A 14,063-nucleotide genomic window follows, 5' to 3' on the forward strand; every position below is an offset into this window, starting at 1 on the left:
CCAAATTCAACGTTCAAAAAGAACTTAACAACCCGAAAAGAGTGGTCGGGGTGGGATCGAAATTCTAAGGGTGCGTCGTACAGAAACTGTGGAAGTTTTGTTAGTGAAATTTTCAACCCCAGCTTTCGGACGAGCGGTTTCGTTGCTGTACCCCCAAATTCAGAAATTCGAAAAATGTTTCTTATGGGAATCCCATTTGTTAAACCCCCTTGGAAAAAGGTTTCGGAAATTCATCGTGCAAATTTATTATATAGACCAAAATTTTGCGCTAATTCCGATTTTGAGGACTGTTTTTGTTCGGGAACCCAAAAGGGATGTTTTTGGTGGGTAGGGTGGCGTGGCTGACCGCGGATGACGGTCAGCATCAAAGTCGGCATAAAGTGTCGTGCCGCAAATGTTTTCAGGGAGAAATTTTCCAAAATTACCAAATTTGAGATTTTTCGGAATTTTTTAAAGTTTTAATAAAAATCGGCCTAATCAGAACACTTTGTTACCCCCCGTCCCTGGAGGACTACACTTCGAAGGCTGTTAATTAATTTCCAGCTCTAAACGAAAGCCAGACAACAGCAATAATCCAACTCGAAGAAAAATTAATCGAAAATCATTTTTAAAGCCAATTAAGTTTCCAAATATGAAGGAAATGTGTCCGAGCCAAAATAATTTGATTGGCAACATTAGTTTCGAAAAAAAACTAGTTATGATTTCATTTCAGGCAACTGCTGGTCTGGGTCACCAGAATATCACGTAATATTTTATTCCGGATCTCATCAGTCTTGTGAAATGACAATAATATCTTCTAACATCAAAAGATCGAGTTTCAAGGATTCATCATAATATCTGGGCCCAATATACTTTCCGTTTGCATTTGGCATTGGCTGTGAAAAATAATTCAGGTTCATTAGAAACGGATGGTTAAATTAGCCTTTTGGCGTTTTTGTTCAGAGCGGCGCAACTAAGAGTCAGCGAGCAATATGAGCGCGTTTCGGCGGTGTAGGTGCCATGCGTGCTTTGCAAGCGTGAGCATGAGCTCTGCTAGAGGAGCAAGCGGGCCTGTTATTTTCTTCCTAGCCTTCTTCGTATTTCACAACTAATCAGAATTCATTCGCTCTTCGCATTAAGATTAAACAAAAACATAACCATATTTATTATTTAAGCATTACTCTAATTTCTCATCACACTCGTTGGAATCCATCGCAATGACGATCTCAACGAATTGTCAGCCTGGAGCTTTCTGCTCAAATTTATTCCGTTGAGCTAGTTGAGTTATATAATTGAGGGAATCAATTACCCGCAAATTAACAAATTGCAATCAACAAAATTATACACAAATTTATTTTTAAGACAATTGAGAGGTAGAAAAACAAACAAATTTAAGCCGAACTTGTAATGCACTTCATTTTATTAAGTTGTACAAATTCATTTTTCCAGCAACATTTCCTGAAATTTTAAAAGACAAAAATCAAATTCCAAAGCTATGTTTAGAACAAATGTACTTATAATTTTAGTTATACGAATACATTTTTAAAGTTAAGAAAAACTGAATGGCTTTACTCTGTGTTTAAAATTAAATCTGGATTGCTAGTTATTTTTGAAAAAGTATAATTATGAGAAAAACTCAGATGACACGTTATATTGTAATGAAACCGTCTCAAACGTGTCGTTTTATTTTTTCTCATAATATTTTTCACTATTAGTTAGCCATCCAGATTTAATTAAGTAAATCCATTCAGTTTTTCTTATAATTAAAGATTAAACGTGTTCGCTTTCTTTGTTCACTAGGAAAATTTGTACCTATGACTTTTCTAGAAATTTTCTGTAAAAGTACAATTTACTTAATGAGAAACGGAAATATATCGGGAAGAATTTTTCATGATTGCCAAAATTCAGCTAATTATATAAAATATTATATATTTATGGGATCTTCAATAACATCTCAGGAAAAATAAAAACATTATCGGGCAATCTGTTATCGTGCCGCGCTCAATTTCCTAAGAGTCCACCTGGAAAAACTGTAAATGTCCAAAACCAACGAATTTGCAAATTTTTGAACTCGTCATGAAGGGCTGATTAAAAAAATGTTTAGATTTCTAAAATCAAAGCATTTTTTGAAAAGTTACACCATTATTGAAAAGTTGAAATTTTCCAGCCCTTGACCCTGTCCCGCACGAGAGGCCGATGCGGGACATGGCAAACTTCTTATATTGATTTATTATTGTTTTAGTTGTACTACTTAGAAAATCTTTAAAAAAGCAGACCTTATCATCCACTTGAATAAAAATGGTTACAAAAATATAATGTACAACCTCGATCTAAATAAGACCGCGAACTACTTTCTGATTCTATGTGTATAGTTTCGATTTATTTCCTCCGCCGCCAATGTGATAAATTAATAGCCCGACCTTTCCGCCAACGCTTAAGACTCGGCAGCGGCAGCGGAAAGTGTAGATAGCCGATTTCAAAAGTAGTGTATCTTCCTCCCATCCTGTGTTGTGTGTATGTGTTTAAAGTGTGCGGCGCACGACTTCAGAAATCTCTCCGCGGCACGATTGTTAATTCGCACCTCTCACTGCACAAGCACGGGCTGGGCTTTGGTAAGCAGGGCAGGCGTTTTATTTGCTCCAGCTGTTACACGAGCAGGAAATTGGAAAAGTCATTAGATCTCAGCTAGCCGCAAGAGACGAGAAAAATTCCTACAAGTGATTACACTCGAAAGTGAAATTTTTGCTTAGAAAATTTGTTTGTGTTCGTAGCACAGAGCGTGCCAATAAAAGCGTGACGCGCGCGAGTTTGACAAAAAACAAATACTGCGGTGCGATGGAAAGATAGGTACTTTTATTGTTAAACGCTTTAATTCGCGAAAATAATACGTTTCACGTTAAGTGTGTGTGTGTGTGTGTGTGTGTGTGTGTGTGGTTTTGGCAAGTAGCCCACAATTTGTGTGGACTACTTGTCCTTTTGAGGTTGCCCGCACGCAACCTCTGCTCAACAGACCGTTTGGTAAAACGGAGGAGTGCACATTTCACGAATTTCCAAGACCATTTTCGCGTGCTTCAAGAGAAAGGTCCATTTTGTGGGAAACTAAAATAGCAGCCGGATCTAGGTTTGGAGATTTTCTCACATTTTTATTTATTTTATAAATTAATTATTGGCTACATGAAACAACTATGTACGCTTTGATCACATCTGCACCTTCTCGCTACCGACTCAAATTTTAAATATGCAGCGCAGCAGTGAGAGGGCACAGACAAAATAACAAACCCTTCAAATGCATCACAAGTAAACTACTGTTTAAAAGTCCCGGAAAAAAACATTTTCATCGCCCGTTCCAAAGTCTTTTCGTTTCGCTGGCTGGAATTTCGATTATCAGCGGCCGTATCCCTGGCTGAAGCCGGGCTTCTGCTGGGCGACGTCGGGCTCGACGACGAACTCATCGACACGCTGCTGCTGCTGCTGGAGGTCGGCGGCCGGGGTGGCCAGCACCTGGTTGACCCACTCAACGTCGAGGGCGCACATGACGGCGGGCTGGGGCTGCGCGCAGCCAACGTCCCAGCTGCTGGCGCCGACGAGCAGGTAGCGGCCGTCGGCGCGAGGGCACACCAGGGCGCCGCCCAGATTCACTGGGCACATGCTCTGGCTGGGGTTGAGCGGCGCCGCGCACATGAAGCTGCTGTGCAGCTGGAAGTATTTGCCCAGGTAGGTGCTACGCAGACTCTCCTCGCACTTGGCCGGCTCGACCGGCTGCACGGCCACGCGGTGCAGCTTGCTGCTGCCGTCGGCCGGCTTGGGCCAGCTGGAGATGATGCACGCACCTCCGGGGCTCTGCAACAAGCCCTCAGTGGTAAGCTCGGACGAGTGCGGCAGGCACACAGCGCCCACGAAGCGGCCAAAGCGAAGCGATCGCTGCAGCACCAGCACGGCCAGGTCGTTGGCCTGCGTGTTGGCGTCGTAGCGCGGATGGGGCACTGACACCATCACGGCCAACACCTGTCGTTCCTCAGCCGTCGAGTAGGGTGACCACGAACCCACCTCCACCTGCAGCTGTTGGGGTTTGTGTCTGAAAACCCGAAGAAAACATTTTTAATTCATTTCTTTGTAATGGAGGGAACGATAATATAATAAATTATTTAGTGGAGCTGCGAGCTCAAACGGCCTGGAAGGTATGCAACCTGCGGGACTTGAAAGTATGAAATTTGCCTACGTGTCTCGCGAACGAATCATTTCGTGCTTACAATTAGTACTTAATCCCTTGTGCAGTTGAGATTATTTCTACGATTGGCAGGCGCATATTATTACTTAAATTAAAATATTGTAGCATTTAGACTTAGAATAAAATCAGCACAAGGAGGGTGAAAAAGGAATGGAAAAATATTTCCATGAATATAAGTAAAAAAATCGGAGGAAAAAGATTTTGAAATAAATGTGGTCATGTATTACAGTTGGCTTGTCCCTAATACCTATTATTATTTTTTTGTATTTGGGAGGTGACTCTTTATCTAGTGATAAATTAATAAATTTCAATTGATATTTAAACTTATTTGAACATGAGTTGTTGTTTTCTACTCACTTTTGGACGCAGGTGGCCGAAACTACGACGGCAGTCTCGCTGACGACCGCGCCGGCACAAAGGCGAGTACCGTCAACGGAGGAAACGAGTGCTTGCCAAGGAAACTCTCCGGGTGCGCTCTCACCATCCTGAGGGGCTCCCGGGGCGACGGAACGGACTCCGCAGCCGCTGACGGGGACGGGAACAGGGGCGGAGGCGACGTTGAAGGGACGTTGGGTGGTCTGGTAGGTCTGCGATTGCGCGGGAACCTTGATCTGCTGGATGGGGAACTGGTTGCTGGCGGGCGACTGCTGCTGGAAGAACTGCGTCTGGGTCGGTCTGGTCTCGATCACGACCGGCTCAGGGCCAGGGTTGTTGTAGCTCGGCTGGGGTTCAGGCACGAAAGGCTGAGGGGGTGGGTCGACGGGGTACGAGGGTTGGGGGATGCTGGGCTGAGGGGTTGGCTGGAAGGCCTGGGCTGGTGGGGGAGGAGGGTTGAAAGGCTTGGCGACGGGTTTGTACTGCTGGGGAGGAGGATTGAAAGGCTTTAGGGGCGGGTTTTGAGCGACGACCGGCTGCGGTTGCTGTGAGATGACGGACGTGGCGTAGGCGGGCCTGTTGTCGATCACGTTGGAAGAGACCTGCTGCTGCTGCTGCTGCTGGAACTGGTTGAACTGCTGTTGCTGCTGGGCAGGAGGCTGGGAAAACTGCTGTTGCTGGGAGCCCTTGGGAGGGAGACAGCAGATGCCGGTGGAGCCGTCTTGGTTGACTCGACAACCCTGTTTTTTTAAATTTATTTGTTAATATCACACGATGTGGAAGCATAAGTTGGAAACTGACCTTCTTAGGTAGAGCCATTCTTTCTCCAGGGCAGCGCCACATAGCTTCGCAGGAAGTGCCAGGGTTGCAGATTTCCTGGGTTTCGGGCCACGGGTCCTTGTAGTTGGGGTCACGACAACAGAAGCCATAGTTGCCGGAGTCAGGGTCGACGCACTCGCTCAAAGGAACTCGAGTATCATCATCCCTGAGAAATTAAAAGTTTAAAATATTTCTTAATAAATTTGAAAATATTAACAAACCTGCTAACGGCAACGGGAACGTCGGAGACCACGCCGGCTGCAGTGCAGTACTCGAGCGAAACGCATTTGAGGGCAGCGGCGCATCCGATGTGAGGAGTGGTGTTCAGAGGTCCGGTGTAGGGTTTGTTGGTAGTCTGAGGGAAGCGGGCGGCGCCAACCGTCGCCGGGCGCTGCACTGTCAGAGAAGGCGAGGGGCCGGCTCCCTGTTGCACCAAGTCTGGAACTCGACAGCAGACCTCGTTTCGCGACTGTTCGCACGGTTCGTTCTGCGATTTGGCCTGCAAAACGTCCTCCTGGTGAAGAACGCCCGCATAGCACTTTTGCTTGGCCACGCACAGCGATCCGATCGTACACGGACGGCCACGGTTCGCCGCAGGAACGGGTCCAGTGGAGGATACTTGGCCCGAGAAGAACGGGTTGTTTGCGTAGTTGGGCTGCTGTGGCTGCTGCACGATTTGAGACGGCTGCTGCGGCTGATTGTAGGAAGGTTGTTGCGGCTGGTTGTAGGATGGCTGCTGTGACTGAATTTGCTGCGGCTGATAGGTCTGCTGTTGGATTGAGGCCGCAGTGTTTGGCTTGTTCAGGTCGACGGCACCGTTCAGGAAAGGATTGTTCGAGTAATTAGGCGGCTGCTGAGGAACAGGCTGGGGTTGCTGTGGCACGGGTTGGGGTTGTTGGGGCACGGGGTAGGCCTGGTGCGCGGGTGCTTGCGGAGCCACGACCGGCTGGGGCTGGGGTGCGGGCTGCTTTGGGATGCAGTTCGTGCCGCAAAATTCAGTCAGGCCTACAGAGGGGGCCGAGGGAGCGCCTGCTGCGGGAGCTTGGTGCTGCTGGTTTGGCGGGCCGTAGCACTGGGCCGTGGCCAAAAGGGCCGCAATCAGAAAAGCCCTCATCCTGCAAACAATTCAAATTGCGAAAATTAAAAAAAATCATCGTCTGATTTTAATTTTGTTTTAAACTTTAACAAAACACTATAATTTTGTTTAAATATTAAAAGAAAATATTTTAAAAGCAATTTAAGTTCTCAAGAACGACGTGGTTAACTTTAACTTTGATTTTATTGCTCTATATTAAGTTACAATTCTATTCCTTTTCTATATAGAAAATAACACAAAAAATCAATTAAATCAATAGCGCGCAATTATACGTCGAGCAGAATCCGCTTAGTAACGTTCACGAGGAAAAGGCAAAGGTAAAAGATGCGACTGCCTTACCTGAGAGGCTGCGAGACTCGAGTGTTGCCAGGCAAGGCCAGGAGACGCCTTATATATCCCACGACTCCGACAAAAAGAAAAAACAAAATCATCCTCGCATCGCGTACCCTCCATGCATCGTGAATAAAGCCTCAACGGTGATTATCAATATTGTATTTTATTTCCTCCTGAGCATCTTTCGCGGCAGGGGTCCGCCGAAGGCACAAAGCGATATCCAAACAAAAATAACGTGCTATAAATCATTATTGGCGAATAGCAAATAATATAAGCACCAGGTGAATGGGATGTTGCCATGATTTTCGCAGATACAATCAATAAATGGATAAATTATCATGAGAGTAATATACATCCTAAATTTACAAACAGATGTGAGATAAGCGTCGCAATAATTTCCTCATTATTTTGCAACAATTTGATGTTTGCTTCCATTGTATGCATATGCAAATCATTTTATAAATTTTCTAGCATGGAAATGTTTATAGTTGTATCAAACAAGCACAAACAAGCCTATTTACTTTTTCCAAATAGTTTTAAATTAAGATAAAAGGCATTAAAATATTCATTGCAAACCGGATCTGATATAAAAGAGAATGATCTAGCACAATAATTGACTTTTTCCGAATTTAAAAGTTGCAGAAATATATATTATGTTTAAGTTTTACTGATTGCACTAATCGTTGGCAAAATTAGATGTAATTATAGCGCGCTCATCTTTCACTATACGTAAACGAGATGCTTGCACGCTACGGCGAGTTTTTTAATAGACTCCCAGCATCACTTTGCGGTTATATATTTGTATTCTTTGTTTTACCTTGAATTAAAACAAATCGTAATTATTTGCCAGTGATTATTGCCTTGATAATGAACGTAATTACAGGGTTCCATTTATGGCTGTCATCAAGATTACAGTAAAATAGCAAATAACGAATAGTTTTTACGCTTTTTACTTACAATTAGGAAAGAGAAACATCAATGGATTTGTCTTGACAGTGTTGGATTATAATTTATTTTTATTGAGTTGAGTGCTGGCTTTAACTCATAATCAATAGCACTCTCCAAAATTTCGGGCGTGTGCAGTAAACGAATACATTTCTAGAACATATTGTTCGGAAAAGGTCAAGGAGCCAACGATTTAAATTTAAACAGAGGCGTCGGAGTACAAAAGGAAAATAAAAGCTTAGCCGCAGTTGCATAATTGCGATGAAAGTCGATCTGAGTGGGTTGTCAGAGCATTTTATTGTGTTCATAAATATAATGACGAGGCGCCTCCCAAGTTAGTCATCCTTTCTTCGCTTCGATTCCGAGAAAATTGCATTTGGTACACACACCAAAGTCATTCCATCGGGGTGGCCTTGGTTGATTAATTAAGTCAAACTCTTCCAAGCTCATCCGCCCTCTGAACGAGGAAATCCCAGTTTTTCTCGAACCTTGAATCGCTGCGACATTAGAGTGTAACTCAACTCTTACAAATCAAAGCTTATATGCGAGTCGAAAACATATTTCAACTTTTCTGGCTTCCACTTTCCTATTGGTAGAAAGCGTCGAGCAGCACTATAACTTAGTGACATGAAATTTATTACGGCATTTATTGTGAATAATATTGCTGATTCAACAGCTTCAATTGCGGCGGAATTACATCGGGCGTGACATCATATAAATCGAAGAAATGTGTGACACACGTTTTAAATGGTTTGTTTCTTATGCCAAAACTTTCGTGATCATTCCTTTGACGAATACACGGTGCATTAGTGTAGAGCATATTAAGCTTTAAAACATCTTCAATTTACTGCATTTAAAATATCAGGTGGAACGCATTGAATGGCTCACTTAACGTAATTGGAATTGAGGCCATCACGCGTTTGCCGGTCTCCCGCAAGATAAATGTGCAAAAATAAATTTGCGTTGTATCGTAATAGGGGCCTGCAACAACGACGACTCGCGCGAGTGCGGCAACGAGTTTGTTTCAGCCGCGCGGGAGAGATGCTATCTGCCTCTTTTCTCGAGAGCACGGCGCAGAGTGAATTGAAGAGGAGTGAGCGCAAATTTGACCCGCGATGCAGATCCTGGTCGGAGGCCTTGACACTCGCCAGCCAATCTCTGTGAGCGGGATACCCCAGCGGCACATTGTTTTATCCTGCTGCTCTGCTCGTATGGGAATACCTGGCAAACTACACACACATGCCTCTAAATTACCAAGCAACTATACCAGTTCAAACACAAAAATACTTGAAATCCGTCTTTTGCGATGTTTTAAGTGGCTGGCTTGTCTTGCACAAGGAAAATTTACTGCGTTCACTTTGTTTAAGAGACAAAGAGCTGCTATATGCTTGATTATTTTTTAAATGTTTTAAATTTATTCCAATGTGGGTTGTTTTAGAGGGCCTTCCCGCGATTTTATTATTTAAGTAAATAAATACATTTATACTTTACAGATATTTTCAGCTGAAATAAATTAACATCATTGCAAATGTATATTAAAGTACTAAAAAGAAAATATAAAATTGGAGAATTAGGTAAAGTCTGTTTTATCCTTTACAAGCAAATAAATAATGGCCTAAAAGTTTAAAATAATATAATGTTTACCAATCTAAAAATATTTATCAATTATCTGATCATTCATATGACTATAATACTTTGTGCTGGGACTGTTCCTGCCAAAAAATGTGCATATATAGTGCGCAGTATTTACATCTTCAAACAAACGATGAACGTTTTTTGTGTTGGCTAAAGGCCATAAAAATTTCCGAGAGCTTAGCAAATAGTAATTTGACGCCAGAATGTTCTCTGGTTCTCTGTAGATATTAGCCTCCCAAAATCTTGAATTTCATCTAGAGAATATAAAATTAAAAAAATCTTGGAAGGATCGAAATATACATAATTATAAGAGTATTTTAATTGGCAGGGCAGTGTCGTAAATCACTGTAATGGACTGGAGAGTTACAGGTTTTTATTTGCTCGCAGTGGTCTGGCGTGACGCTCTTATTGTTAGTAGTTGCTACCGTGGTGTTGCATTGCACGATTGACCCTGGGTCAGGGCGCGAGGTGACGTCAGGAGGCGGTGGTCACGACTCGGCACAGCACGTCACTGCCAAGGTGACCTCCGGCCAAGGAACCCAAAAGCTTCTAATTAATCATTGGAGAATGTGAAAGTTAGCTTCGTTTCATTACAGCTCAAAAATTAATATAATATAAGAGGAATGGTGAGGTTTTGTTTCAGATCAACCAAAATTATATCTTTTAAATTGTGATTCTTGCAATGACTTATGAAGGGGTGTGCGAATTTTCATGAGGAATTCTGGAAACTTCTGTTGTTTTTCAAGGCTGTTGATTTTTTCCAATGAATTTTAAGAGGCGTTCTTTTTAAATCCTATTTTTGTTTAGCTTATAGACGGCGCAATAATGTGAAGGGCCGATTAAATATTTTTTTGCTATCTTAATTTTGTTTACCTTTTGGTGATGAATAATTAAAAAACTAATTACCATAAATATATATTCCATCATTTATTTTATCTCATTCCCACTATTAAAAATAACACGGTCGGTTCTTGGCCTGATACATTGTTTGACAATAATTGGAAATATATCTAATGTGAGACTAATCAATAAGAAGTTAGCCAGGTGTGCATGCTGGTGTGCCCAGTTTGATTGAGCGCTAGAAGGTTCGTACGATGTCCAAAAGATGATGTGTTGACACAAAGACTAAGTTGCTGCAGACTCCAGACAAGAAGGCGCGTCTCGTGTGACAGGCGGTCCATGTCGCCAGGCGCTAGCATACCAATCGTGTCCAATTTTTGGTCGACGACGGACATTTGCAGCGGCACAAGCATTTGGTAAGCGGGAAGAGACGCCAGCAGTGGTACGATCACAAGGCATGCCATAGTGGCCGCTGCATAACTCGCCATGCACGCAACCACGATCTAGAATCAGACAGTTAAAATCGTAAACAAAGGAAAATTAATTTTATCACTGGCAAGGTTTCCTATTATTTCAAACTGTTGGTATTTCCAGAAATGTACTGTTTATTAAATTGAAATATCGCCAACACTGAGAGATGAAGGAATTTTGTTTACCAGGTAGTGGTTTATTTACAATCTTGATACAACTGTCGCTTGATTACGAAAAAAATGACATCTCGATCAGTTAATTTTGTCAAGGAGAGCCTGCATACCAAAAGTCACAATGATTGGACTAAAATTGCCAATTTTTCAAAAATTTACATGGAAATAGATATTTCACCAACTATCCTAAATAGATGGAAACTCGTCATTGCCCATTTTCTTCAAATTACATAAAATTTTACACTTCAGATAAAAAAAATAATTTTGTTTGGTATCTGGGGTTTTCTTGTCAGAAGAAAATGGGTATTTCTTCCAGCTTTGTGAATTGACATTAAATGTATCATTTAAGAGACAGTTCTGATTAAAAAGCATGACTACTATTTTCTTTTACTTAAACAGTTAGTTTTACCTAACAACGTTTAATGGGAGTAGTTGGCTAAATAATGCGATCAATACATGTGACAGCAAACAATTTGAACTTACTATATCGATCATGAGTTCAAAAAGGAGAACAAAATTGTGACTTGAGCTATTTTGGTTAAATTTTTATTTAATTCAAATTTAAGGCTGTATTGTAGTCTTATTAATAGCAAGTTATGTTCAAAATAGGCGAAAGATAGCCACATAGGGTCCAAGCTCCTATTCGGCCACTCGGGCCCCATGTTATCTGCTAAGCGGTGTTTTTGGGGCCTGGTGAGCTCATAGCCCAAGGGATGTGCTGAGCAGAGATTAAAAAATAGCTGTTTACATTAAAAAAATTAATGTCGCATATAAGTTTGTAAAACACTCTCCACTCTCTCGGCTACCCACATTTCGACGCCTTAAATCTAAACGGTGGGAAACTATTACAACGCGAATCTGTGGCCCCCTCTGCTTTGATTAAAATTCAAGATTTATTTCCATCAAAATTAATATTTGAGTGAAATATTGATTAATTACCTGAAGGGCTTGTTGCAAGAACTGGGTCAGTGGCAGTATATCCAAAAGGGCAGCAGTCTCCTCATAAGTGAACCAACCTCGTCGCAGTCCCTGACGCAGAGACACGGTCCGGTGTAAACGAATTAAAGCAATCCAGAAGTCCTTATCACGCACAAACACTTCCCAATTCTGCAAAATTTATTTCAAATTGAGTTTAATTTCCAATCGAAAAGATTCAAAATCATAATTTACCAGTGCATTGAGAAACTCGCGTTCCAACTGGCAGAGTGTTTTCTTTTCGAATCCAGACAAGTCAGACCAATACCAAGTCTCCACCTCGCTGGTTTCGCCTTCGTCCTGGACAAACTTATTTGCAACCATCTGCAAAAATTAACAATAAATCATGTTAATATAAATTAAATTAGTTCCAAAGGAACTGTCCAACCATGGAAACGATGAACAGTTCAGAAGGGGTGACTTCAGCCAGGTACTCCCTGGCCTGCTTGTCTGAGGCAGTCTTGAGGCGCTCAAGGTAGAGCAGGGCGAGCACGAGCGAACAAGGGTAAATGTTGCCCCGGCACGACTCCCGCACGGCCTCGGGCAGGTGCAAGCCAGCGAGACGCCGGGCGCCGCAGGTGCTCGTGAAGATTTCCGTGGCTAACTCTGTAGAGCGAAATCAAGGTCATTGCTTCGCTTCAGCGCGCGCGCTAAAAACTCACCCGCGACGGACTCCACGGCGATCTTGGGCATTTTGTCTTCCATCCACAGCTCCCTGCGCACGTTGCTTAAATACTCTTCTCTCCTTCGATTCTGCAAGACAAAAGTTTGGCGCGAAATTCAGGCAAAATTCCGCGACGAGCGAGAGATTCTGGAGTCGAAAAAGCCACGACGAGGCACGCCTAATGAGCTGCTTTCACCCAAGTCGGAGCGACTCCCGGACGTTTTTCATACGACAAACAAACAAACTCACCCTCGCCTTGCTTCTTTTTGGCCTGTAGCTCCCTAACTTACGGGGTACGTCGGCGTTGCAGGGCATTTTCGGGTATCTTCCTGCTTGTTGTCTGAGTCTGTTTCTGTCTTTCTAGTCTGTCTGTCTGTCTACGGCGTAAGGCGGTACGACGAGTAAGACGACCGGTTTATTTTTTTTAACCGGTTGTTGAAACAAAGTGCTTGCGTTACCGGTAGAATGGCTGCCTTGTCAATGCAACCCTCGAGCAAATCGGAAAGTAAAAAACCGGTAAATTTCAATGTTTAGATAAAATTCCAACATCTGGTTCATTATTCATCTCAATTGCCAACTTAATAGTACTAACACGCATTTTACAGCTTTCACTAAGAAAAATCAGTAAAGTTGTTCAATTTTGTGCATTAAACTTTTAATTTTTCTACTAAAAAATTATGAAATTAAGTTTCGGTTAAGAAAATTGCACTATTTTAAATAAATAATCACTTCGTGAAGAATGCAAAATATGCGTGGAATGCATTTTAGTTGGTAGAGTAGCCCTTTAAGAAAAGTGGGTTGGGTCTTGTTTCTAGTTGTGGCCGTTGTGGGCTGAACCAGGCTGAACACAAACTTGACAGATCACAGATCGAAGGGAAAATTTTGAGGAGTAGAATTTACACAAGTGTTTGAGGTGAGTTTTATTACATAGTTCGAAAATATCATCTTACAGTGTATCGAGTGTATCATAATATTTTTTCGCAAATTTAAATTCTAGATGGGAAACGCCTATATGAAGCAACACTTGGAAACGGCCACCAAGACGGGGGTCCTGCGAATCTCGTTCAAAAAACTAAATGAAGTCCCCGAGGAATTAAAACAGTTGGAGAGCAATCTCCGGACACTCGACATGTCTGATAACAAGTTTGCCTCGCTGCCGCCGTGGTTGGGGAATTTTAAAATGCTGAAGCACCTGACCATCAGCAACAACCGCATAACCAATTTGCCTGAGGAGTTAGGGAAGTTGATTAAACTGGACACATTCGCCGCACATGGCAATAGAATCGCATCGCTGCCAGACTCGATATCCGCCCTTAGCAACCTGAAGATCGTCGATCTCAGTGGCAACAAACTGAAAATTTTTCCCTCTGTGTTCAATGGGCTTAAAAAGCTGAATTCCATAGACCTGTCCAAGAACGAAATTACGGAAGTCACCGAGGAGGCGTGCAAAGACCTGCACGTCGTAGAAATCAATCTTAATCAGAACCAAGTACCTCTGATTTCAATCAAATTGAATTTTCTCTAACCCTA

At 42.5% G+C, this 14,063-nt stretch overlaps 3 protein-coding genes across 3 annotated transcripts in view; 1 reads left to right on the top strand and 2 right to left on the bottom strand.

Moving 5' to 3' along the window:
- LOC135941793 (leucine-rich repeat-containing protein 57-like) overlaps positions 1 to 14,063 on the top strand; it is a 74,265-nt gene that overhangs the window by 59,443 nt on the left and 759 nt on the right. The window contains exons 2-3 of the mRNA XM_065487522.1: positions 13,418 to 13,446; positions 13,531 to 14,022. Coding sequence (XP_065343594.1) covers positions 13,531 to 14,022 — 492 coding nt within the window. The 5' untranslated portion in view covers positions 13,418 to 13,446. The remainder of the gene's footprint in view (positions 1 to 13,417; positions 13,447 to 13,530; positions 14,023 to 14,063) is intronic.
- LOC135942030 (DNA translocase FtsK-like) lies at positions 3,096 to 6,952 on the bottom strand. Its single transcript, XM_065487914.1, has 5 exons — positions 6,837 to 6,952; positions 5,623 to 6,516; positions 5,384 to 5,567; positions 4,565 to 5,322; positions 3,096 to 4,054 (listed from the first exon to the last, which is right to left on the bottom strand). Exons 1-5 carry the CDS (start codon positions 6,926 to 6,928, stop codon positions 3,364 to 3,366), a joined length of 2,619 nt encoding a protein of 872 aa, XP_065343986.1. The 5' UTR covers positions 6,929 to 6,952; the 3' UTR covers positions 3,096 to 3,363.
- Positions 10,313 to 12,944, bottom strand: LOC135942031 (protein CNPPD1). The gene is made up of 6 exons (XM_065487915.1): positions 12,783 to 12,944; positions 12,532 to 12,622; positions 12,258 to 12,475; positions 12,065 to 12,193; positions 11,834 to 12,001; positions 10,313 to 10,753 (listed from the first exon to the last, which is right to left on the bottom strand). Exons 1-6 carry the CDS (start codon positions 12,846 to 12,848, stop codon positions 10,436 to 10,438), a joined length of 990 nt encoding a protein of 329 aa, XP_065343987.1. The 5' UTR covers positions 12,849 to 12,944; the 3' UTR covers positions 10,313 to 10,435.

This window comes from Cloeon dipterum, chromosome 4 (assembly GCF_949628265.1).
Source record: "Cloeon dipterum chromosome 4, ieCloDipt1.1, whole genome shotgun sequence".
Lineage (NCBI taxonomy): Eukaryota > Metazoa > Arthropoda > Insecta > Ephemeroptera > Baetidae > Cloeon > Cloeon dipterum.

What these genes read in the sequence shown, in the direction of transcription:
- LOC135942030 (XM_065487914.1), bottom strand. Translation starts at nt 6,928, where the DNA reads ATGATTTTGTTTTTTCTTTTTGTCGGAGTCGTGGGATATATAAGGCGT. An exon ending in GAATGGCTCTACCTAAGAAG is followed by an intron (nt 5,323 to 5,383) that starts GTCAGTTTCCAA and finishes TTAAAAAAACAG; the next exon opens with GGTTGTCGAGTCAACCAAGA. An exon ending in TCGGCCACCTGCGTCCAAAA is followed by an intron (nt 4,055 to 4,564) that starts GTGAGTAGAAAA and finishes TCGGGTTTTCAG; the next exon opens with ACACAAACCCCAACAGCTGC.
- LOC135942031 (XM_065487915.1), bottom strand. Translation starts at nt 12,848, where the DNA reads ATGCCCTGCAACGCCGACGTACCCCGTAAGTTAGGGAGCTACAGGCCA. An exon ending in CGCCGTGGAGTCCGTCGCGG is followed by an intron (nt 12,476 to 12,531) that starts GTGAGTTTTTAG and finishes TTCGCTCTACAG; the next exon opens with AGTTAGCCACGGAAATCTTC. An exon ending in AACTGTTCATCGTTTCCATG is followed by an intron (nt 12,194 to 12,257) that starts GTTGGACAGTTC and finishes TAATTTTTGCAG; the next exon opens with ATGGTTGCAAATAAGTTTGT.